Source organism: Dunckerocampus dactyliophorus, chromosome 2 (genome assembly GCF_027744805.1).
Source record: "Dunckerocampus dactyliophorus isolate RoL2022-P2 chromosome 2, RoL_Ddac_1.1, whole genome shotgun sequence".
Lineage (NCBI taxonomy): Eukaryota > Metazoa > Chordata > Actinopteri > Syngnathiformes > Syngnathidae > Dunckerocampus > Dunckerocampus dactyliophorus.
Window position 1 is genome coordinate 30,337,361 of NC_072820.1, and position 25,186 is coordinate 30,362,546.

The 25,186-nt window shown below is 41.8% G+C and overlaps 2 protein-coding genes across 2 annotated transcripts; both read left to right on the forward strand.

Moving 5' to 3' along the window:
* The first annotated feature begins 7,827 nt into the window (after positions 1 to 7,827).
* Positions 7,828 to 10,500, forward strand: slc18a3b (solute carrier family 18 member 3b). The gene has a single exon (XM_054752966.1). It carries the CDS (start codon positions 8,441 to 8,443, stop codon positions 10,010 to 10,012), a length of 1,572 nt encoding a protein of 523 aa, XP_054608941.1. The 5' UTR covers positions 7,828 to 8,440; the 3' UTR covers positions 10,013 to 10,500.
* A 515-nt stretch (positions 10,501 to 11,015) lies between these two features.
* Positions 11,016 to 22,734, forward strand: LOC129168084 (choline O-acetyltransferase-like). Its single transcript, XM_054752952.1, has 15 exons — positions 11,016 to 11,187; positions 11,427 to 11,514; positions 13,858 to 14,049; positions 15,491 to 15,609; positions 16,557 to 16,610; positions 16,690 to 16,870; positions 18,053 to 18,230; positions 18,306 to 18,475; positions 18,545 to 18,645; positions 18,717 to 18,845; positions 18,925 to 19,047; positions 19,127 to 19,268; positions 19,432 to 19,494; positions 19,574 to 19,711; positions 19,800 to 22,734. The coding sequence occupies exons 2-15, from the start codon at positions 11,476 to 11,478 to the stop codon at positions 20,058 to 20,060; spliced, it is 1,890 nt and encodes a 629-aa protein (XP_054608927.1). The 5' UTR covers positions 11,016 to 11,187; positions 11,427 to 11,475; the 3' UTR covers positions 20,061 to 22,734.
* The last annotated feature ends 2,452 nt before the right edge of the window (positions 22,735 to 25,186 follow it).

Below are 25,186 nucleotides of genomic sequence, written 5' to 3' on the forward strand. Positions count from 1 at the left end.
TCCTTGTCTCAAGCAAGAGAGCAAAGTTGATGAATATGTGGGAGGAAAGGGGTGTCAAAGTTCAAATGACATCAGCGGGACATGACGTAACGCTGCTGGAGCCGCCACTGGGCTTTTCTTGAAAATCATTTTGGGAGTGATTGCAATAAAACATCATGCTAGGATTAGACGCTCAGCAGCACGCGTCACCAGTCTGCGATAAGAAGCGTGTCGTCTGGAATGATTTCCTAAAACGCTCCCCCCTTTAGGTCAGGGGTCACCATCTAGAACAGGGGTGGGCAAACTTTCTGACTCGCGGGCCGCATTGAGTTAACAAAATTGGCCAGGGGGGCCAGACTATATATTTGATACACCCACACTAGTTTAAGCTTACAATTCTAACCGTCCACCTATTTTATGTGTAAAGGTGTCATACAATCTGCTATATGTGCTTGTGTCCCTTTTTTCAAGAGCACTTTAAACATCAGACCACACCAAATTACACAATTAGAATTTTTGTATTTATTTTTTTACCGGAAAAGACACCCGGGATGTACATGGGTTTGGTACAAGGATGCGTGATATAGACAATATGAACTATGAACGATAAAACATTGACTATTAGAGAGTAGAGGAAACGTCCCTCCTTTTTTACTTCCTAGACAATGCAGTGGGTAGGTTAAGTTGTGCGTCACGTATTTGTTGACTTGTGTTTGTTTGGCACCACGGGTGAGGTAGTTGTCTGGATGGCTGCATGTGAAAATCAACTTAAACAATCACTACTACTTGCAAGTCATGGTCAGCTTGTATGTTCAAAGTTTACATTAAATACACTGGAAGCAATTGGCGGGCTGGATTCCATCACATGGTGGGCTGGATGTGGCCCCCGGGCCGTACTTTGCCCACTCCTGATCCAGAAGGCTGACATAATATACAGTAAAAGTGCACACCGAGCTGCTGTGCAAATAATCCTGTTTGCTGAGTATAATCACAATGTGACAACACTGTGCAGGGGCACCTTAAAGGAGGGATAGTTAGGACAATTCCAACGGCCCCAACTGACAGAGGCCCCAGTAAATAGGTAAAATAATTTTGCTGTCTGGTTGTGATTATTACTATTATTTTTAACATATAGTCGGGAACCGATTAAAAACAATGTCAGTAACAGTTAAATTGCTACACTGACCAAAAGTAATCTTCCATATTGACTGACAACCCCCTCATAGTTACATGAATGTATTCCACAGTGGATGAAGACTCTTTACTTAAGTGGCCCCACCAACTCACTGGAACTACATTCATCACCGAAATGAGACCAAAACTCGGCTCACGGGACAAAGTGGTGGGTAAGTCACCGCTGGATGTCATACAAGTTCATGTCCAAAAATCCGAACTATCCCTTTCAGGTTCTAGAGATGCGGTGACAACAGCTGCCCCACGGGGGGACCCGAGGTGATCACTTTGACAGCAATAACCATAGCAAAAAACACACGCAAAGTAGTACAAAATGTCACAAAAGCACACAAAACAGCGTGCAGACACACGAGGAAAGTATTAGTAGCTCACAAAGTGCATGGAGTGCTTTTTGGAGTATCGCCCGTCGGTCTCTACCGCCCTCTACCGGCTAAGTCCTCTACCGCCAGTACAGAACTGTGTTGAAAAAAATGCCTTCATGGTTTACCTGGAAAAAAAACAAAGCACAGAGACGAAGGATGCACGAGAGAAACATTGAGTCGACACTTCAAACACAAATGAACAAATCGGCTGTAATATTAGTCATGTGTACATGTGCTGTGCCTTTGCCAAGACGATAATGCTCAATTTTGGGTCATAAGAAATAATTAAACAATAAAGTGTGTTAATGTGGCTGTAGTTCGCAATTGTGATTTATTCATTTTTAAGTTAATTGTATGAAACTTGACTAGGATTTGACCTCCGAGTTGCAAGGCGTGTTGTGAGATATTCAACAGGTCGTCTCGGGGCCAAAAAAATATATATGCAGAAACAAAGTTAAAATATTGAGAAAGTCATTTTTTAACCTAAAAAGTAAAAAAAAATCTACAAGAATAAACTTATTATAAAGAAAAATATCATTTTAGTCGCATAAAGTTTAATTATTAAAGAACAAATTTTTAATTTTTAAAATTCGTAAAATTGTGAGAAAAAAACCCAAAAAGTTGTAATTTTTAGAAAATTAGGTTGGGGAAAAGTCAAATTATCAGAATAAAGTCATAATATCACAAAAAGAAAATTAACAAAGAAGATTAAGAAGAAAGTTTAAATATTTGGGGGGAAAAAACAAAAATGGGAAAAAAGAGCAAATACTAATAGGCTTGTTCACTGATATCACAAAGCTGAGATGCAGTTTTTTTTCTTGAGATATACATAAACTTCTTAGCATATTTACAAAATATCAAAGTGGCCCTTGCATCCTTTCAATATTCACAATGTCGCAGTCATGGGAAAAGTTTGGACGCCCCTGCTTTAATGAAAGACATGCAAGTGCAGTTTGAATTTGAGGAAGTGTAAAATAAGACTGCTTCACCATCCACAAATTAACACATTTGAAAACAAAAAAATAAAATAAAACAAAATAAAAGTCGCTACACCGTAAAAATTAGCTTTTTTAAAAACAATGTTAAGTATTGTATGAATGGAAATATATGCTATATAGATACATAATTATGCATATATAGACCACATTTGATTTTGATAAACACACGTCATCTGTCTGCCCTGTTGGCACTTGTGTGTGACCAGTTAAAAGTACAAGGCTGGTCTTGTGTTGACGTTCACTTTGTTTCTTATTATGGAGAAAATGAAAAATAGCCCATAAAATGTGTAGTTTATAGATGACAGCTTGTCACATGCGAAGCCTATCTATGCTAGCGTGTGTGATTGCTCACGTTTCAGTCTCATTTGACTTTCTGGCATCTTTGTTTACACATTTTGCCTGGCTCTCACTGCCTCTTGTTTTTGTATCCTTGTTAAAACATTGTTGCTGTGTCCTATTTTCCTTGTCATGGTTCATGGTTCATGGTTCATGGTTCATGGTTCATGGTTTTAATTAATCTTGAACATGCATACAAGTCAAACAGTAGCACATCACATAATACAGTTTACAGTTTTGCATGTCCAAAAAGGAGTAGGAAGAAGCTAAGCTTATTTAATCCTACCCCTCATCAGTTTCACATCAGTTGCAATACATTTATTCACCTCTTGTTCTTCCAAGTGTACTTTGTAGGTCTACATGACAATGTAGTGCGATCATAACCAAGGTTTTTACTTACTAAAAGGAAGCTAGAGGCTTAATAATAACTGATAGAATGATTGAAGAAGTGTTTGATTGATAATGAATGAGTACAGACCATGTACTCACCACAATGAAGAGTTAATAGTCAGTGTAGTAGTGGTTAGATGTTGTATTGTATGTACACAGTGGTTCAGGTCTCTTCTTCTTTGTATTTTGTGAACATCAACTGCTTGTACTTTTTCTTAAAATGGCTCATTGTTGTGCATTGTTTGAGTTCCTTACTCAATCCATTCCACAACTTGATTCCACATACAGAAATGCTGAAAGTTTTCAGTGTTGTCCGTGCATATAGGTGTTTTAGGTTAAATTTTCCTCTCAGATCATATTTCTCCTCTCTTGTTGATAAGAATTGTTTAACATTTTTCGGTAGAAGGTTATTGTTTGCTTTATGCATAATTTTAGCCGTCTGAAGGTTTACTAGATCCGCAAATTTTAATAATTGTGATTTTATAAATAAAGAGTTTGTGTGTTCTTTGTAAGCAGCACTATGGATGATCCTGAGTGACCTTTTTTGTAGCACAGTTAGTGGCTGAAGTACACTTTTGTAGTTATTGCCCCATAACTCGGCACAATAAGTTAGATATGGTAATATCAGTGAGCAGTAGAGCGTATGTAGTGCTTTTTGGTCAAGGACAAATTTAGCTTTATTCAGTATTGAGGTGTTTCTTGCCACTTTGTTTTACATTTTTAATGTGAGATTTCCAGTTCATCTTCTCATCTATTATAACCCCGAGAAATTTATTTTCGTTTGCCCTGTCAATGTCTACACCATCAATTTGTATTTGCTGGTACGTTTCCTTTTTACACTTACCAAATAGCGTTACTTTAGTTTTACTGAGGTTCAGGGATAGTCTGTTTTTATCAAACCATCTTTTTAGTAGAGTTAGTTCATCTGTGATTTGTTGTACTATCTCTGGTGTGCTGTCTCCAGAACATAATGCGATTGTATCATCTGCAAATAATACTAGCTTTAGGTCTGTTGGGACTTTACAGATGTTGTTTATATATAGATTGAATAGTTTTGGTCCTAGAATTGACCCCTGGGGAACGCCGCATGATATGTTTAACTCCTCGGACGTATGTTCTCCTAGCTTCACATATTGCCTCCTGTCAGCTAAGTAGCTTTTAACCCAGTTCAAGACTAACCCTCTAATTCCATACCTTTCTAGTTTAGTGATTAGAATATCATGATTCATTGTGTCAAAGGCTTTTGTTAAATCCATAAATACTGCAGCCGTGCACGTTCTGTGATCTATAGCGTTGGTGATTTCCTCTGTAATTTCTATCAGTGCCATGGAAGTTGAAATGTTACTTCTCTATCCGTATTGACTGTCCGTGAGTAACTCATTTTTGTTTATAAAATTGTCCAACCTGTTATTAAATAGTTTTTCAATGGTTTTGGAAAATTGTGGCAGTAAGGACACTGGTCGGTAATTTATGAATTGATGTTTGTTTCCATTTTTAAAGATTGGAACTACTTTAGCTATTTTCATTTTGTTTGGGAATTTACCTGTCTGGAATGATAGGTTGCTAAGGTACGTTAGCGGTTGTACAATCTCATTTATAACCCTTTTTATCATTTCCATTTCTATTCCGTTGCAATCGGTTGATGTTTTCGCTTTGAATTTATTGACAATATCGATGATTTCCTTTTGTGTGACGTTAGTGAGGAACATGGAATTGGGATTCTTGTCTATGATCTCATTTCTTTCCTCTACTGGTGGGTAATTTGGGATTTTTGTTTCCAATTCCGGTCCAATATTTACAAAGTAATTGTTGAACTTTTCAACTACCTGATTCATATTATCATATTTATCATTTCCATCTATAAAATAAAGAGGGTAGTCTTTCTTAGCACCGTTCCGTATAATACTGTTTAGAATGCCCCATGTTGCTCTAGTGTTGCTTTTATTCTTGTTTAATAATTGACTATAATATTCTTTCCTACACACTCTCAGGATGTTTGTTAACTTATTTTTGTATGTTTTATATATTTTTTCTGCTTCTTTAGTTTTTAGAATGATAAATCTCCTATATAGTGTATTTTTCTTCTTACAGGCATTTATTAGTCCCTTGGTCATCCATGGCTGATTTCTCTTCCTTTGCTTATTAAATACTTCTCTCAGTGGACAATGTCTGTTATAGCACTTCATGTAAACATTAAGAAAGTTTTTGTACGCCTCGTTCACATCATTCTCACTATATTGTCCCCCTCGAACCGAAGATTAATTTATTCCGTAATGGCGCCCTACAGCCGTATAACTTCTACATTCCTTCAGCATGTCCAGAAGTCCAACTTGTTGTGAGATAGTTGGCTTCCTCTGCCTTTTGGGTGTAGAAGGTTTTGTTGACATTGTAGAGTTTGACGAGGAGAAACATACAAAGACTTGCTAGCGATGGCACAAAGGAGATTGACAATGGTCTACAGCCAATCAGGACGCAGAAGACAATGGGCGCTGCAGACAGAAGAGGGAAGTAAGCGACGCCACACAACTTCTCACAATGCAATTCTTAAAGGGCCAGGCTCAGCCTGTAACAGCATTCATGCTGTTAAAAAAAAACACACACACACACAAAAATTGCACTTTAAAATATCTGCGAAACAGTGAGTCCCTGAAAAGTGAACCGCGATGGGATGAGGAACACTATTTGTGTTAAATTAAATTTAGGTTCGTGTCCAATAGAAAATGTTGTACTAGTCACGTAGTACTATCTGACTAAATAGGTCAGGTAACAAAAGGAGGCTTGACATTTTACAGTTTAAGTGGTCTCAGCAACTTTGCCATTAAATTAGCAGTTTTGCATTGTTCTTGGTTCATCTGCTGGTTGTTGAAAAATGTTAAAGTCATAAAAATTGTTACTTGTAATGATAAAAATAAAACTGCAGATGCAGCAGTGGCGCAACACAGCGGTGGAAGTATCCTATTGGAAGTGAAACAAGAAGTGATGTTAACATTGGCCACAGGCCGAAAAGCTGGACCCCAAAACGCTGACACAAGAGAGTCCGTGTAACAAAAATTCATGACAAAAAGGCGTTCACAAAAGTAGCAAAAATTCACAGATGAAAAATAAATGCAAAGTACAACACAAAGAGACCTGCACACCATCACGGGAAGAAGACAACTGGAACTAAAAAGGCGCTGCTATCCACGGAGCCACGGAAACTACAAAAATAGTAAACAAGGGAGATGCCGACAAAAAACTAGCAGAGAAAGTACAACACAAAACCACTGCTGAAAAACTGAGCAGGAACGCTAGCAGAAGCGCCATAGTTCCTCCAGTACTGTGATTTCCCATACGCCATAAATGTTAGTCCTACATTTATTTTATGTACATATTTAGATTCCTTGACCATGAAAACATACCATTAGCAATTGGATTCATAATGATATTGATATTAGTTCAGTAGTTACTCACAAAATCGCATTTGCCGTCATGGCGGTTTGCTTCTGGATCTAGCTCCATAGCTTTTGAAGACACAACAAATCTGTTGGCACACTCCAGATTCCACAGTGCTTTGACTGTAAATAATGGTGTTTGTTGCACGTTTATAGCTTCATTTGTTGTCTTCCTATGGTGAAAATTCCAAAGGTCCCCTATTTTTTTCAGATTCTGGATTCAAGTATTCGGAATTATTCCATTATCCGGATCAGTTTTTGATAGTTTGTAGAAGCTGTTGGTAATTTGTCCTGTATTTTTTTTCCAAGTGCTCTAACCATTTTTTGCGGAGTCATATAAACAAATACCGAAAATGGTCCTATCTCGCAATGTTAAAGAATCCTAGAAAAGAATCCCGGATCCAGATCCAATATTTAATTAGATCTTCCACATCCAATTTCCGACAAATCCTGAAAATTTAATCAAAATCCATTCAGAACTTTTCTAGTTATTTTGAACACAAACAAACAAACTGATAAACGCCGGCCAAAACACAACCTCCTTGGCGGAGGTAATAAAACAAAAGTAGTAAAATAATAGTCACATTAAATGTTCAACGTCATGATGTTCTATCAACGTTGTGCGCTTTCTAGTCTGATTAATGATTGCCATTGTTACATTTGACATTGTATACTTTGTTGTTTTTATACTTTGGATTGTTCACAGCCTGTCTCATCTCTTGTTCCTCGTTTCCACAAACAGTTGTATTCTTCCACTCATCATAGTTCGCAATCTTACTTCCCCTTTCTACTGGTCTTAAAGGTTTCATGGTTACAACACACATTGCAACATACACACACACGCACACATCCCAGAAAGGAGACAGAAAGAATGATAATGCCTCATATAAAACACAGTTGTATTGCTAACATTTACCATACGATCATGTGGACTGTGTAATCTCCATCCATCCATCTTCTATGCCGCTTATCCTCACCAGGGTCGCAGGTATGCTGGAGCCTATCCCAGCTGACTTGAACAGTCCGGCTGACTTGGTTCCCCCAGGAAATGGGTGGTAAAAGTTCATTTTTTAAAGCGACGTAATTACTTTACCGTAATATAAATAATAAAGTGTCATGATAATTATTGCATATATGACTTTCGTTGTAATCTCATGCTTTTTGTGATATATCGGACTAAGATTCAGCGAAGGGAAGAAAAAGCAACATTTAGGTTTTGAATGGAAGGAGGGTGATGGAGTGTCTCTCATTGGCTGAGGTGTCATGGTGGAGGAATTAGCATAAAGGGGGGCAAAGTGTTGAAGGGATCCAGTCAGGTTGTTGGTGCTGATGTCACATCTCCGTGAACAGAGAGGAGGAGGGCGGAGGGGACCAAAAATAGCGGGTTAATGTGGTCCAATGGCCAGGAAGGCAGCACTGGTGCTGTCAGAGCTGAGCGCCAAAGTGCCACAGGTGATGAAGGCTGCGAGGATGGAAGTCTCCAGGCGTCCCAGCCGCGTAAAGCCTGCCTGCACGGTGCACGGTGCCGCGTAAAAAAAGAAAAGACAACTCTTGCGGAGGACCGTCAAACATGGGACGCGCTGAGGAAGCTGAGGGCTGTGATCTTCACCGCACACTTTACGCACAAGCGAGGTGAGGACGGCGTCAAGGTATGACACGTCAGAGGCGCTGAGAGAAGCACAATCCTGCACAATTCTTAACGTTAAAGACTCACCAAAAGAAGAAGAAGGAGAAGAAGAAGCACAACACCATGAATGCTGAGGGTGGATCATCCGGGCTGGCCAAGTCCGCCGCCGTCAAGCTGTCCGAGATGGGCGCCCGCACCAAGCAGCTGGGCACCGCCATGAGAGACCCGCACCAGCAGAGGCGCATCATCCTGGTGATTGTGTGCGTGGCTCTGCTCCTGGACAACATGCTCTACATGGTCATCGTGCCCATCATCCCGGACTATCTGGCCGACCTGGAGAGCGAGCAGGCGGAGCACGTCCACGTCGTCTTGCACCCCAACAGCACGGTGGGTAACAGCAGCAGCCAGGACGCAAGCAACAGGAACAACCTGGATATCCAGATCGGGGTTCTGTTCGCGTCCAAAGCCATCCTGCAGCTCCTCGTAAACCCCCTCAGCGGGACCTTCATAGACAGGGTCGGCTACGACATCCCGCTTCTAATTGGGCTGACGGTGATGTTTCTGTCAACTTGTATCTTCGCTTTCGGGGAGAACTACGCCACGCTGTTCGCCGCCAGAAGCCTGCAGGGTCTCGGCTCGGCGTTCGCGGACACCTCGGGCATCGCTATGATTGCCGACAAGTACACGGAGGAGGCGGAGAGGAGCCGGGCGCTGGGCATCGCGCTGGCATTCATCTCCTTCGGGAGCCTGGCGGCGCCTCCATTCGGCGGGGTGCTCTACGAGTTCGCGGGCAAGCGGGTGCCCTTTCTGGTGCTCGCTTTCATCTGCTTGGTGGACGGCTTCCTCTTCCTCACCCTCATCCGTCCCTTTTCCAACAGGACTCGAGAGAACATGCCGGTAGGCACCCCCATCTACCGGCTCATGATCGACCCTTACATAGCGGTGGTGGCCGGCGCGCTGACGGTGTGCAACATCCCGCTCGCCTTCCTGGAACCCACAATTTCCAACTGGATGGAGACCACCATGCATGCCACTCAGTGGCAGATGGGCCTCACCTGGCTCCCGGCCTTCTTCCCCCATGTGTTCGGCGTGTACATCACCGTCAAGCTGGCTGCGCGTCACCCGAACCTGCAGTGGTTCTACGGCGCGCTGGGCATGGTCGTCATCGGGGCGAGCTCGTGCATGGTGCCGGCGTGCAAGACCTTCGAGGAGCTCATCATCCCGCTGTGCGGCATCTGCTTCGGCATCGCACTGGTGGACACCGCGCTGCTACCCACGCTCGCCTTCCTGGTGGACGTGCGCCACGTGTCCGTCTACGGGAGCGTGTACGCAATCGCGGACATCTCCTACTCGGTGGCCTACGCCATGGGTCCCGTGGTGGCCGGCCAGATCGTGCACAACCTGGGCTTCGTGCAGCTCAACCTGGGCATGGGTCTGGTCAACGTGCTGTACGCGCCGGCGCTGCTGCTGCTGCGCAACGTGTGCCAAATGAGGCCGTCCTACTCGGAGAGGGACACCCTGCTGGAGGAGGCTCCGCAGGGGCTGTACGACACCATCCGCATGGAGGAGAGGACGGCCAAGAAGAAGGGCTACAGCTCGGCGGGGAACTGCCTGCCGGTGGACGAGAACGGCTTCGACGCCTTCAAAGCACAGCGGTCCCAGTCCGAGGAGTCGTCCGGGCCGGACTTCACTTGAGGCGGGTGCACCTCGTTAAAGACACCACCACCCCTTCCCGTGGTGAAAATTAACACGTCAATGTGCAATACAAAACACCCAATCACCAAAATCACAATTCTGTGTCAACCACTTTCATTTCTTTTCTCGGTTGTGGTTTTATTGTGTCCAAGTCGATGTTCGTCGAGGAGTGTTTGTGTGACATCAGCATTTGTGTCTATCAATTATTGTCATGTATAAATAGATAAATGTGGGACCAAGTACAGTATCAAGAGCACACACAAAAAAACAAGCCTATATTTGTAGTCTTCTGGAGAAACAAAACTTTTTTTTACTTATTAAAAAACGCCACATTTGAGTATTTTGTTGGTGGAACTTAATTACATTTTTAACAAAAAGGCCTGTCCGTTTTCTCATATTTTCTTCCTGTTGTTTGGAATTAAAAGTATCATCAGCACAACTGGGTTTGTACATATGTGGATAGCACAAACATGCACAATGTAAAGAAATTAATCAAGCGTGGACCACTGAAAAGTGTGAGTGAGTGAGTGTGATTATGACAAATATATGTGTTCATTTATTGACAGTGGGTTTAATAAATTTGTTTGAATCTGTGAGACAGCTGGTTGTGTCTTTTCTTATTATGACCAGAAGTGAGAATTACAAATGTATCATCACAGAAAAAAAGAACTATTGGAGTAAATGGATGATGAAGTATCTATTTAACTTACGCACGCACAATACACACATAAATGCAACTTCTTGTGTAGATGTTTTTGTCCTATAAAAGCCTGCAATGAGTAAAAGTGTGCAAATACATTTATGAATTTAACAGTTGGATGATGGGATGAAGGGGAGGAAGACGGGCTGCGCTGGGATGGGGTGGGGTGGGGGTCAGATAATATGCTCTACGAATAGATATTCGATGGGAGGAGTTTCTTGCCTCCCGGGTGGGGTAGTAGTGTTGGTGGTGGTGAAGATGATGATGGTGTTGGGGTGGGGTGAGGTGGGGTGGGTAGGTAGACTCTCCAACACCTTCCTCCCTTCAGCATCTTTCTCCATGCCGCCTTTTCACGTGGAGCGTCACAGCTGAGCCTGAAAGAGCGTGCACCAGGGGGACATGAAGTGAGGTTTCTCTCATGTGGGATATGGCAGCGCGGATGCTGGGGTCTCGCTGATGGAGCTCGTCTGGTCAGGTAAGACAACATTTAATTGCTCTCTTATGATAAAAGTGATGTATCTAAAGTGCTATTTTAAGGTAGACTTTGCTGGAAAACTTCATCTCTTTGTGTTGTGTGTGACACAAGAAGGAAACACTTCAAGTTGGATCAATCTGAAGTCCTAAACTGTTTTAAAAAAAATAATCATTTTGAGAGGGCATGCAGAAAAATGTCTTGATTCTAATTATTATCATGCCTTTGCATGTTCCATGCAGGGTATCAGCCGAGCATTTGCCCTGATTGCGTCCGACAGTGACGGTGGTGATGCCCCTTCTGAAAAGGGACATGGCCAGCAGCCCAGAAGTATGCCTTCTATTTACTTCTTTATTTGTATTATTTAAATTGCTTGCTTTAGAAAAACACCCACAGTTCTAATAGAAAAAAATGCATTGATGCTGGAGAGTGATGCTGCTACAAGAAGCCAGCAACTTCAGGACGCGGGATAGCTCCTGCATTACAGGCACTTCACCGCTAGGGGTGTAAAAAACACTGCACAAGAAACGGCCACAACATTAGGTACCATGGACTTTTCTTTTCCTCGATATATAATGTCAATCTGTATCTTAAAACTTTTACATCACCACTTCATGGATAATGTAATCATAAAGTCTTTCAGTCATAAAGTAAAACAGAAGCAGGAGCCTTCTGTTTTTGAAGGATCTACTGCAAAAACCCTTTACAAAAGCAAAACGGTAGTCAAAGTGACTGTATGTGAGGTGAGTGCTCTGCTGTTTTTAAAAATGTACTGCAAAACCATTATTCAAACATCCTATACATAACAGGAGTGATGACACCAAATACTGTAAGTGAGTCAATCATCATCTTTATGGCAGGAGCACTTTTTTCCTCTCCCTTGCTAGTAAAAGGTTTCATTTAAAAACTGTGTTTTGTGTTCAGTTGTGTTTTCATTGACTAATATGTAAATTTGTTTGATGATCTGAAACATTTAAGTGTGACAAACATGCAAAAAAAGAAAAGAAAATCAGGACGAGGGCAAACACTTTTTCACACCACTGTATATGACAGGAACGCTCTCCTGTTTTTAACAATCTACCGCAAAAATATGATTCAAACATCCTATATATAACAGGAGCGCTCTGCTGTTTTTAGCAATCTACATCAAACAAGTCAGTCAATCATCTCTATGACAGGAACACTGTAGTTTTTAAGAAAATACTGCAAAAAAACTGTAGTCAAAGATCCTATAACAGGACTGCTGGGCTGCTTTTGGGAATCGACACCAAATATGCGATTCTACAATTATCTGTATGGCAGGAGCGCTATGCTGTTTTTAAGAACCTACCACAAAAACATGATGCAAACATCCTATATACAGTATATATAACAGGCGGGGTCTGCTGTTTTTAGGAATCTACACCACATATGTGAGTCAACGATCATGTATATGACAGGAGCACTTTGCTGTCTTTGAGGACAGGCCGCAAAAATGCTAGTCAAATATCCTCAATATGAGGAGAGCAATTTGCTGTTTTTGTCAATCTGCTCCAAAAATGTATGTCAACAATTGTCTATGTGACACGGCTCCTATATGACAGGAGTGCTGTTTTTAAGGACCAACAGCAAAATGATAGTCAAAGTGTCTCAATGTGGAAAGAGTGCTCTGCTGTTTTTAGGGATCTACACCAAGTATGTGAGTCAATCATCTATATGACAGGAGCAGTCTGCTGTTGTTTAGAACCTACAGCAAAAAACTCTAGTTCAAGATCGTACCGTATATATAACAGGCGCGCTCTGCTGTTTTTGGGGAAAAAACAGTCATCTAAATGACAGGAATGTGCTGCTGTTTTTAAGGACGTAAAGCAAAAACGCCAGCCAAAGAGCCTGTATACAGTGCAGGCCAAAAGTTTGGACACACAACACAACTGATAGCCCCAACCTCATTAATAAGGCGAGAACTTCCACTAAGTAATGCTCACAAGGCACACACATGAAGTGAAAACCATTTCAGGTGACTACCTCATGAAGCTCCTTGAGGGAACACCAAGGCTTTGCAGCGCTATCAAAAAAGCAAAGCGTGGCTACTTTGAGGAATCTAAAATATAAGACATGTTAGAGTTATTTCACACTTTTTTGCTAAGTACATAATTCCACGTGTTTTTCATTCTCATAGTTTTGAGAATCTACAATGTCAATAGTCATGAAAATAAAGAAAACACATTGAATGAGAAGGTGTGTCCAAGTTTTTGGATCTGATATTTTCAAGAATCTGCTCCAAATATGTGAGTCAAAGATCCTCTGTTGGAGTAATTTATGGAAAACCACACTTATAGCGTTGTCTTTCCAAAGCACGGGTCAACATTAACAGCTGGTTGCCCATGACAACGGTATGCAAATGATCAAACATCACACAGAAAAAGACTCATTTGCATTTCCCTGCCTTAAAAAACAAAACTAGAGTATCTTCAAGTCCCAATGGGGCGGCGGAATTTATTGACTAATTGGCCTTGAAGCATTAACAATGAATTATTAACTGTCTAATAATTACAGTCGAAAAAGCACTGCCCCTTTATCCATCTCACTAATGAACAATCACTGCAAGAGAAGGGGGTGGCGGTGACATTGAACAGCTGTTGTTCTTTTCATGACATGCAATGAGTGCATCATACTGTGTGTCTACCACCTCAGGGGTTGCCAAAGGTCCCTGTGCCCCCTCTCAAGCAAACCCTCGATACCTACCTGAAGTGTGTGCAGCACCTGGTGAAGGCTGAGCAGTTTGACAAAACCAAGGCCCTCGTGGAAAAGTTCGGCGCCCCCGGCGGCCCTGGAGAGGTCTTGCAGAAGAAGCTCCTGGAGAGGAGGGACAAGATGGAGAACTGGGTATGAACTTACCACTCTGAATAACACAGTGTGGCAAAAGTCCTCAGCTGTTTTTTGAGGGGTATAATTGCTTTCTGTGTTCCCTTGAACATCTGTGAACATCTTTGAGACATAGCTGTACTTGTAACTTGTTTGGACCTGGAAAATGTTTTCAAGGTGTCCAAACATTTGGGGTACAATACTTAAAGAAACCCTTTTTTGGAAATTTGCCCATCATCCACAATCCTTATGTGAGACATGAACACATACAGTATGTCTTTCTCTTTCTGTGCGTTCTAAATATAAAAAAACAGCTAAAAAGAGGCCATTACGAGCGCACGTAATGGGACGCATTCTGAAAGAACATCCAACAACCTATTTACATAATGTGACCTGCATATTAACCAATCTACAGCTACATTGTTATGAACATTGTTACGCCGAAGAACTACGTTAGTGGCATAGTGCCACACCACACCGGCTAGCTACTTTCTGGCCAGCGACTAGCTTCATCACAAACTGACCGAGAATGCCCCAGGCCACTACTGAAGAGTAACGCTACATACTGCAGCTGCCTCCACTGCTGCTGTGTTTTTGATTTTGAGTGTGGAAAAGTTAGCGCTAGGTGTAGCGTTCCTTTCTATGTTGCTATGTGAAATCAATGCGCCCAGGAAGGAGGTTCCGCTAATGTTTACAATGACCAAAATAAGGCAAAACACGAAAAGCATTACATGTTATCATGAACGTGCCTGTTGCTATGTATATGAAACCACAAAACCCTGTTTTGGATTTTGGAGGTGTTTTAATAGTGGACTTTCCAGGCAGAATAGGTGTGTCCCATTATGTGTAATCATTAGCTGTCTATTTTTGCTGTTTTTATATATTTAGAACACACAGAAAAGATAAAGACAAGTGTTTAAGTCTCACATAAGGATTGTGGATGATGGGATAAATTCCAAAAAAAGTGCAGTTTTCCTTTTTATAAGCAGGTGTATTCAGCTGGGTTATTCTGGGGGCCGCATTTTCAGAAAGCTCAGGACCGTGGGGGCATGTTTTCATTCTCCAGTAGATCCCTGCAACTTTGCTAAGAACTGCACTGAATTTCTCATGGAAGCCGGCTTTGCAGATCAGCCACGGGCCATTCTGCATCAATTAATTGATCATCTACCCGATCTATTAGCTAAAATTATGTAATGACAGAGTAAAAGGACAAGTAAATAAGATTTATCAGAAGCATATCTTCGTCATTGCTTCTAAGATACATTGGTTTCAATGGGTCACAATTCAGCCAGCGTCAGTGATATCCATCACGCTCCCACTCGGGCTGGCGTTCACCCACGCAACTTTCCATTCAGCAGGAGCGCAGTGTAATGGGAGTTTTACTTGGTTGCACGCAGGCTTCCATTCTGAACAGTCCAAAACTACTCCATGAATCTTACAAAAGTATTGACGTGTCCTGCAGGTGTACGACTACTGGCTGGAAGATATGTACTTAAGCAACAGGTTGGCCCTCCCAGTCAATTCCAGTCCGGTCATGGTGTTTCCCACGCAGACCTTTAAGGATCATAAGGACGCTCTTAGGTACGTAATGCATTTACATTTAGAAAACAAAATGGCTTCTTTCAATCTATCAGATACTGTAGCAGTTTATTTGTCCTTCTACTGATATACGGAAAAAACGAACAAACTTAAAAGCCTCGTCAACTTTAACTGCCCAGGTTGTATCCTTGGTTGTTTCCAGGTTATATTTGGGATTTATTGTAGGGTAGTTTAGTTCATACTCTGAAGGTACATTACGGACTACTAGCGTTTATACACAAGGTTAGACAAGGTTTATACTGTATTCTGGACTAGTCTGGTTAAAATTCTGGGATCAGTTGTGGCCTTGTCTAATTTGTTAGGATTACGGTCTATTCCATGTAAATCCAGTTAGTATCATGGAATATACTCTGGGCTAGTACTTTGGTACAGTCTGGAATTGCAGTATATTCAAGACTGATAGTATAGGAAACTAAAAACCACAAGGTGCACCAAAGTTTGCCCCAAATGAGCTATGGTGCAGCAAATACTAGACCAGTCTACTGATCATCATTAGTTTTTGTCAGCTTTGATGCACTAACTGAATATTTCCAGAGCACCTGCTATCATCTAGCGACACAGACACTTATTAGATTGGGAGTGACAAGGCCAAGCTCTCCGTTGAGGCCGCTAGTCAGGCCTCATTTAGGTATGTAGTGCTCGGCGGATGCCTCCCCCTCATCCCCCACCACATTGATGTGGCTTTGGAAACACAATAATGGCAAAGACGAACGACGTGCAGCATACAAGCTGACAAGCCTCAGTGTTTCTCCTCGTTGCCACCCACCCACGTAAATGCTGCTGAGCACATGCAAGCGTTCCCCGTTTACTCCGGTAATTTCCGCTAATGTCATTACCACCAGTCCTTACAGAGACTGGAGTGCACCTCATCATGCTTGCTCTCCAGAAGAGGCTTGTGGGAAAACCCTTAACTTCCTAATTCTTTTCAGATATGCTGCTCGTCTCATTAAAGGTGTGTTGGAGTACAAGGCCCTCATTGACGCGTAAGTCCTGCCCCATTTGCACAGTGACAAATACATCAGATTGCAATGAAGACTCAATATGAGTGCAAATGTCTCTCAGGCGAGCGCTCCCAGTGGAGTTTGCCCGAGGCCAGCTGGCTGGGACTCCTCTGTGCATGGAGCAGTACTCTCGTCTGTTCACCTCTTACCGCTACCCTGGCCTGAAAACAGACACGTTAAAGGTCCAGATGAACGCAGCCTCTTCGACATCGGAGCACGTTATTGTAGCGTGCAAGAACCAGGTCAGGGCGCTAACATTTATAGCTCCATGTGAGAAGAAACTATACCCCCCCCATGTGTATCCATACTCTACATGCAGCCGTTTCTCGTTTATAGCGATTAATTGGTTCCAGATCCGAAAATGAATTTCCACGGTATAAGATTCAGTGTTAATAAATTGAATATTTTTGTAGTTAGAGCTTAGAAAACCTTTTTAACTTTATTAGAGCCCTGTAGACATGAAGCAACAAGCCTATAGTCACCTTGACACTCCTATTATTCATTGTTTACAACTCTCGCTGCAGCAACCCGAGACAGCCGCTTGCTAGCAAGCTTGTGAACTAACAAACTTTGAATTAATTTCATCTAAACTTAAGAAGCCAAAGCATTACCACTTCCACACGGAATGGGAAGAGAACTTGTTTTTCACTCTATCATGTCGGACATGCCGTGGCTGACTTCATGCATTGTTAAGGTAATGTAAGGTAATGTCTCAGTGTTTTGTGTCATTACTGCTGCCTAGTGACCACAATACTACATATCGCTTGCATTTCAATGTTTTGACTGATAATAAACTATAGTCTACCACAAAACAGCCACCATTTATTTATTAATTTTTGAAACAACGCAATATAGTGAGGGAGCGATAATCGAACTGTGATATTGCGAGGGACGACTGTATATGCATTTCTAGTAAGCGGCTCCTCATTTACAATCGTAGATGTACAGCTCCCCTGAGGGTTTGAATGATTAAGAACCATCTTCCAAAATGAACAGCCTGGCTTCAGAGCTAATTCATTACAGCCACAGTTGCAGTTGCTACTTGTGTTAAATGCGAGCTATTAAGCAGGCTTCGATTCCAACTTGTGAATGGGCTGAGCCCAACATTTCTGTTTTGAATGAGGTGTCAGGGCTTTTAAATCAACAAACTGAGAGACAGCAGTGTCATCTGGACATGGTTCTGAGAGCCATCAATCTGCAGCAAGGGCCCATCCCGAGAGAGATAGTGTCGCTTAACTGAATTACAACTGATCCAATCCGACACTTTGCCCAAGAACTTCCTTGAGTCCCATGTTTACCTGATTACAGGACACCGAAGACCTATTTTGGGGGTGACTGACATTTTTCACATGAGTATTCTGAAGTTTGCGTGTGTTATGTAACCAAACAAGACAGCTACGAAAAGTCGGATTTTCTCCTTGCAGTTTTTCGTGTTGGATGTAGTCACCAACAGCAAGCCACTCAGTGAGACAGAGGTCTTATCCCAACTGGAGAAAATCATGTCAATGGCAGGAAACGAGGAAGAAAGATCGCCTCCTTTTGGTATCCTGACATCCGATGGGAGAACAGAGTGGGCACAAGCCAGAGACACCCTAACAAAAGGTCTCTGGAAATGTCTTACAACATTTTTTCACCAAAATGAAGACCCATCGACAAACAACTACGTCTGTCCTCTAGAACAAACCAACAGAGACTCTTTGGGACTGATAGAGAGCTGCCTATGTGTGCTATGCCTGGATGAACCCAGTGGGATGAAGCCCAGTGACACCAACCGGGCCTTGCTGATGCTTCATGGTGGCGGTCAGGAGAAAAATGGTGCAAATCGCTGGTATGACAAGTCCATGCAGGTAAGACCGATGAAACATCCTCTGTCTGCAAGCACAATCTGATCCATCAGTTGGAACACTTTCTCTCAGTTTGTTGTAGGCATGGATGGAATATGCGGAGTGGTGTGTGACCATTCCCCGTTTGAGGGTGTTGTGCTGGGGCAATGCTCGGAATATCTGACTAAATACATGTAAGTTTTGCCACAAGCTGCAGGAAAGGACTTGATAAAATGCTGAATAATGAGTTTGTTCTTCTAAACAGAGCTAGGCCTCCATCAGAGCCTGTGAAGCAGGCCAGTGCAAGGAAGTTTGCTGCTCCAAGAAGACTTCTCTGGAAATGCAACCCCCAAATACAGGGACTCTTTGCGACATCAGGAGAGCGACTCCAGAGGTAAACTCACATTTAAAGACAATGACATCCAGGACAATAACAGAGTCCACATTTGACATAGCTTGTGTCTTTCCTCCAGGCTGGTGAATAATTTGGACATGGACGTTTTCAAATTCAAAGATTATGGAAAAGAATTCATCAAGAAGCAGAAAATGAGTCCGGACGCTTTTGTACAAGTTGCCCTGCAGCTTGCATTTTTCAAGTAAAATAATCACCTAAAAATAATCATCCAGTTTCACTTGGACGATGTTGCGATGACCCCATATGTCTTTGTGCTGCAGGTGCAACGGAAGGCTGGTCTCCACGTATGAGAGCGCGTCCATCAGGCGCTTCCGAAATGGCCGGGTAGATAACATTCGCTCGGCCACTGCTGAAGCATTGGCCTTTGTCAAATCCATGACGGATGACAGGACCGCTTACACCGTAAGACATTTTCTCGTATTTTCCCCCCATGTTTGTTCACTGCTTCTTGCCATGCGGCACGCCAAACACATGATCCCGTACACATCTTAGAAAACCATTAAAAATGATGTAAGATCCTTTGTGAAACCTATCTGTGACTGGTCTTTTTTATGTTTACTTACAGGATATAGAAAAAATGAAAAGCCTGAGAGATGCTGTTAATGCCCAGACAAACTATACCATTGCAGTAAGTGAGTTGAAATAACTACTATATTCCTGCTTTCCTTGATTCACTTTAAAAACGCTGAAATTAACACATTTTTAAGGCTATTACAGGACTGGCAATAGACAATCATCTCCTTGGACTACTGAAGATCTCAAAGGAGCTCAACATGGAGCGGCCGGATATCTTCTGCGATGAGACCTATCTGGCTAGTAACCAGTTCATCCTTTCTACTAGCCAGGTTTGTTTTACGCTACAGATCAGATTGACAATCCAGTAAATGCCCCATGGAAGTACTTCAATTGACAGTCATTTCCTCTGGTCTTCAGGTGCCAACCACAGTGGAAATGTTCTGCTGCTATGGCCCGGTGGTGCCCAATGGCTATGGCGCCTGTTACAACCCGCAGCCGGATCACATTGTCTTCTGCGTGTCCAGTTTCTGGGAGAGCACGCAGACGAGTTCGGCCGTTTTCGTCAAAGCTCTGAATGAGGGCCTGCTGGAAATCAGGGACCTGTGCAACGCTGTGACCAAGGTGGCGCAAGACGGCTGTGGCCAGGGAGGTAGCCAGCCTCACAGATCGGTGACATAACTGATGCTTTACTAACTTAAGCGCCGTCGACACTTGCACATATATTGCCTCCGCAGTGTCTCACAATTTGCTGTGGCTATACGTGTCATTTATTTATTTATATGTGGCACGCCTAAAAAGCGCACTGTTTACGTTCTGTTTATGCATTAATTACACACCTGGCATGCAATTTGTGGCTGAAAATGGTGCGCATTGGCACGAAATGACCACGCTCCCACACGACTTATTAACACCTTGTCAAGTACTGTTTACGTTTAATGGATGACAATAGTACACGCGACAAGCATTGTTCCATGCATTATGCATTATCATCATTATTTGGTCCCACTGTGTCCCGTGTGACGGCACGCAACAGCAGGTTTCACCCCTAGCTTCATTCATTGCTGTATTTGCAAGGCACCTACAAGATGTTGAACTCCCAAGAAGAAAGAAGAAAGGTAAGTCTATATTTTATCACAGCTGCAGATAAAGAATGTGCAAAGAGCAGGAAGGAGGCAATAAACTTGAAACAAAAAGATGCACAGAGAGGGTGGGACCGCGAATTGCTGACTAGAACACATCACTTTGGGCATTATGATCATTTATTAACAGAAAATCACAAGGAAGATTCAAGAGGGTACAGAAACTACTTGTGAAAGAGGAGGTGGAAAAGTTAATGCTTTCATGTGAATGAGGCACACTTTGATACTCCCCACCCACATTGTTTGCACACTGGTTGCAGTGCGTTCACACTGAATTCATGACTAGTTCGCAGAAATTATGTGTGCCACAAATTTTGAACATTCCAAAATTTTCTTTGCACACTGGCACGCAGCCCCGTGAAGTTTACCACCAGTTTACTCACTGGCACGCCCTTGCCAAGCAAAATTGCATACCATTGCACAGACATGTGCGTGCAAGTGTAAACGAGGCTTTAAGATTTTAGCTTTGTCGAGATGGATCATTGTTGCATGTGCAATAGATTCATGTCACATCAAGATTCAAGGCCTTAACGTGACTCATCACGTGACTTCTGTATGTACAGTAAATATGAATATATTTTACTGTGTATTGTGTGTTTTGTGACCAGGCAGACCAACCAGTTTGCCATTTTTAGGAAACTGAAGCCATGTTCTCTTTACGGCATCTCCTCTATCAGACTGTGACTGACACGAGTGATCCCGGTGTTCTCCGATATATACATTATAGCGTAGTTCATATAAAGAGTAGTGTAGCAGGTAAACTATTTCGCTGAGTGTTTGTTGACTATTTGAACATGACAAGATCACAAAGGAAAGTTCCCAAAGAGGTTGTGTGCAGGTGAAGATGCAAATGCTAGCATATAAAAGCGTGGATAAATGTGTGGGATAATGTCAAGTCTTGAATTGTGTATGTCTGTTCTCCATTATAGCAATAGACCTTTCAAGGAAAACTGCACTTTTTCTGGAATTTTGCTCATCATCCACAATCCTTATGTGAGGCATGGGCACACATCTTTCTCTTTTCTGTGTTCCAATTATATAAAGGCAGCTAAAAATGCACGTAATGGGACACACCCATTCCGCCTATGAAACCTTCTGAAAAAACCTGCAAAAACCTACAACAATGCTCCATTTACATAATGTGACCTGAATATTAACCAAGCTACAGCAACATTGTTATTATTATTGTTATTAACGTTGTTATGCTGAAGAACTACATTACTGCCGTAGTGACACCTCGCAACACCACACCGGCTTAGCTACTAGCTTCACCACACAATAGGAGTGTCCCATTCCATGCGTTAATGAGATGCACCTTTTTAGCTATTTTTCTATCCTTAGAACACAGAAAAGAGAAAGACGTGTGTTTATGTCTCACATAAGGATTGTAGATGATGGACAAAATTAAAAAAAAAGTGTAGCTTTCCTTTAAGCAGGGTAGAGTGTAAAAGTGGTATATGAGGCAAACCACTGTGTTTGTGTACAGGATTTAGTTATTTATTTTTAAATCTAGAGTCGTAAAGTTGGGTCAATGTGCAATAACATACTGTAGAGAAGTGTAGTGAGGGTGTATGTGCAATTTGATATTTATCTAGCTATATCATAATAAGGGAGCCCATGTGCAATATTTAATAGTCATTTGTTGCAGGTAGTTTAATGTTTGCTGTGCAGTGTGGTTGTTTTAAATTAATGTGGTTCATGTTGTAGCAAAAGAAAGCTATAACAGCACAGTGCAATTGTCATCATGTCTACATATGATGTTGCAAAGTGTCTGTGTAACTTGCTATTTTAATATTTATTGTTCATCCAATCAACAACAAATGCATGTTCATTACAACTGTTCAAATACTATATTGTGACATAAAATATATATATTATTGAATATGCAGAAAAAGAACAAAATGCTGCCTTAATGTAAAGACAAAAGTATTTTTATCATATAGCCAAACAAAAATATAATAATATATAGTATATAGAACTGCTTATTGGTATTTTACATGTGTTGTTGTATTCATAGTGATGAGAACTAAAGAATGTACTGTTTGTTGCATAAAGGGAATAATAATATTCTGTATCTGTATTTTTATTGCAAGGTGTAAGAAAAGAACATTAACACAAACGTCTGTGATGGCTGTGCAATAGTATTTTTTTTTAATTAGTGTATTAGGTGATTAAGATGTACTATAATACACATCAACAACAAAAATAAAATTACATGCAAAGCATAGCATCGTTTTGTTTGTCGTTATTTTTTGGTTTATTACATTGAACACAACATCAACACAAAGGGGAGGGTCCACATAAAAAAAAAAAAAAACAGCTAAGAAAATAAAATCCAAAACAAAAACTGAAGGGTGATGATCGGTCAGAACTCAAACTGGGCTCTTTTGGACCGAGCAATAAGACCACTTTACCACCACAGTCTAAACAGATGCCCTGAGCTCTCTGGGGAGAAAACTAAATTTAATTCTCCACTGGTTGGACCACAACCAGGTCGACAGAGTACCCAAATGCTACATAGCAAGCCAAACTTTCAGTTACATGTATTAATTTAGAGATGCACAATATCTTTTTTTTTTCCAAACCGATATAACTTTCTGCTTCTCAAGACCGATATGGTACCGAAAACCAATTATGTACCTTTTGTTATTTAGATTTAACTAGATTATGCTGGAGGTAAGAAGAACAAATTTGGATTTGATTAACTGTACCTGTTGATTTATCTTAATCAAATATCCTGACATTACTACTACCACATCACTGCTCTCAGGAGAACCAGGGTATAGAGCGGAGGGAGACACCTGCTGTGGCCCAGCAAAGTGCACTATATTTGGACCCATGCTCAGAGCAGCCAGTGTGCCGCTACGGAGGTCAGAAGAACCGGAGTATAGAGCGGGAGGAACCATCTGGCACGGCCCAGCAAGGTGCACTGTATTCGGGCACACGCTCCGGGCAAGCGGTGTCTGCAAACCTTTTGCACTTTTCAAACACCGTGGGGCTGTCATTTCAGGTGGCTACTGAAGTTTTTTTATGTGTTTTGATTTTTTTCCCCTCATCGCGGAGCATTTGGTACAATTACCTTGTGAAATGTCTTCCTTGGAAAGTGAATGTTTACAAGCGAGATAAGGGGAAGTTACTACAGGCTGTTAACGTCACAGACAGGGGAAAAAATGAGCGCTTGATTTGCTCAATACGGGTAATCTTGCCTCATTGGAGATTTTTTTTTAAATTATTGTCTGTCAGAGCTATTTTTAATGTTATCCGATTTATCCGTATGACATCACAATTCCTTATCGGACCCATAATTATCCGGCCAATAATTATTGTGCACCCCTAGTATTAATTAAACAGGTTCAGTGTGTTAACTGTTATTAACACATTTGTTGTGTTTCATTACACCATCATCGCTCAACACCCTCCCAAAAAACAGGCTTGATTTGCATAAAAGCGAACAATTAGTTAGTGAACTACCACCATCCACCAAACTGATTTGCATTTTAATATGAGTGAGATGCAGACTTCATGCGACGCTTTGAGATGGATTCGGATGCGGATCCATTTAGCAGAAAACTAATCGCCTCCATCATACATTTAATAAGCATTCATCCGTCTATTTTCTTGCACATGCTCTATAGGAGCAGTAACACTCTCCTTCGTTTCCTTGGGGGAAACAATTGGGCCTTCTCAGGGGTCGTGGGTTATGAAATTGAACAAGCATGGAAGGTGTTGAGAAGATCTTGATTGACCTTATCAGTTCTTGACAAATTATGGTCGCAACAATGAACAAACTCTGTTATCATGCCTTAAACCATTGGAGTCTTATTAAACTTGTCCTCTCTCATTGTAATTATCCAGAAGACCTGAGGGCTAAAAACATACTGTGTCTATCACCTCACAGTTCCAACACCCGCTATGCAGCTTCAAGTTTATCGACAAGAGCGTCAACCTGGGTTGCAAAAGCCAATACCGGTGGCGACAATGTCCGCTTTCACTGCATGAGGAGCAGCTACATTAGTGGCAGGGCTTTGAGGTCCTGATCAATGCCGGATGCCACCTGGGGAGTGACGTCGGGAGAACATTTCCGCGGATGCTGCAAACGCAGGTGGAGCCTTACAAGCTGGCCGCTATCAAAAGGGAGGGAATCTGGACGTGTTTGCATCCCACAGAAAAGCTTCGACGCCATAGAGAATTGAAGCAGTAGAGTTCTTTAAAAACAACTTTTTCTAGTGGTGTAACCACTAATCTCCTCATACTCAACAAGAAATCAGTCGTCCCTCGCTATATCATGGTTTTTCAGAAACAAATTAATTAATACATGATCACTGTTTTGTGGTACACTATGGTCTGTTCGTCAAAACATTGAAATACAAGGGATATGTAGTATTCTGGTCAGTAGGCAGCAGTAATGATGCAAAACATTGAGACATTACCATACATTACATTACCTTAACGCTGCATGTCGTTCCCACACTAGTAATTATCATTTTGTGTGTGCAATGGCGAACATTACACTGCTGGTTTTAAGCATACTGAAATGACTTTCGGTGTGTCTAACAGTAAACATACGCCTACTTTCACTTTACATTGACAAACAAAGGCACCATTATGGGCTTCGGAGGACGCTGCTGTTGCTGTTTTCCTCTGTAAAACAGCAACGGTGCTCCC

Excerpts from the sequence above, each read along its gene's own strand:
- slc18a3b (XM_054752966.1), top strand. The coding sequence starts at position 8,441 with ATGAATGCTGAGGGTGGATCATCCGGGCTGGCCAAGTCCGCCGCCGTC.
- LOC129168084 (XM_054752952.1), top strand. The coding sequence starts at position 11,476 with ATGCCCCTTCTGAAAAGGGACATGGCCAGCAGCCCAGAA. Across the intron at positions 16,871-18,052 it reads TTGTAGCGTGCAAGAACCAG|TTTTTCGTGTTGGATGTAGT; the intron begins GTCAGGGCGCTA and ends TTCTCCTTGCAG. Across the intron at positions 18,231-18,305 it reads CAGAGACACCCTAACAAAAG|AACAAACCAACAGAGACTCT; the intron begins GTCTCTGGAAAT and ends TCTGTCCTCTAG.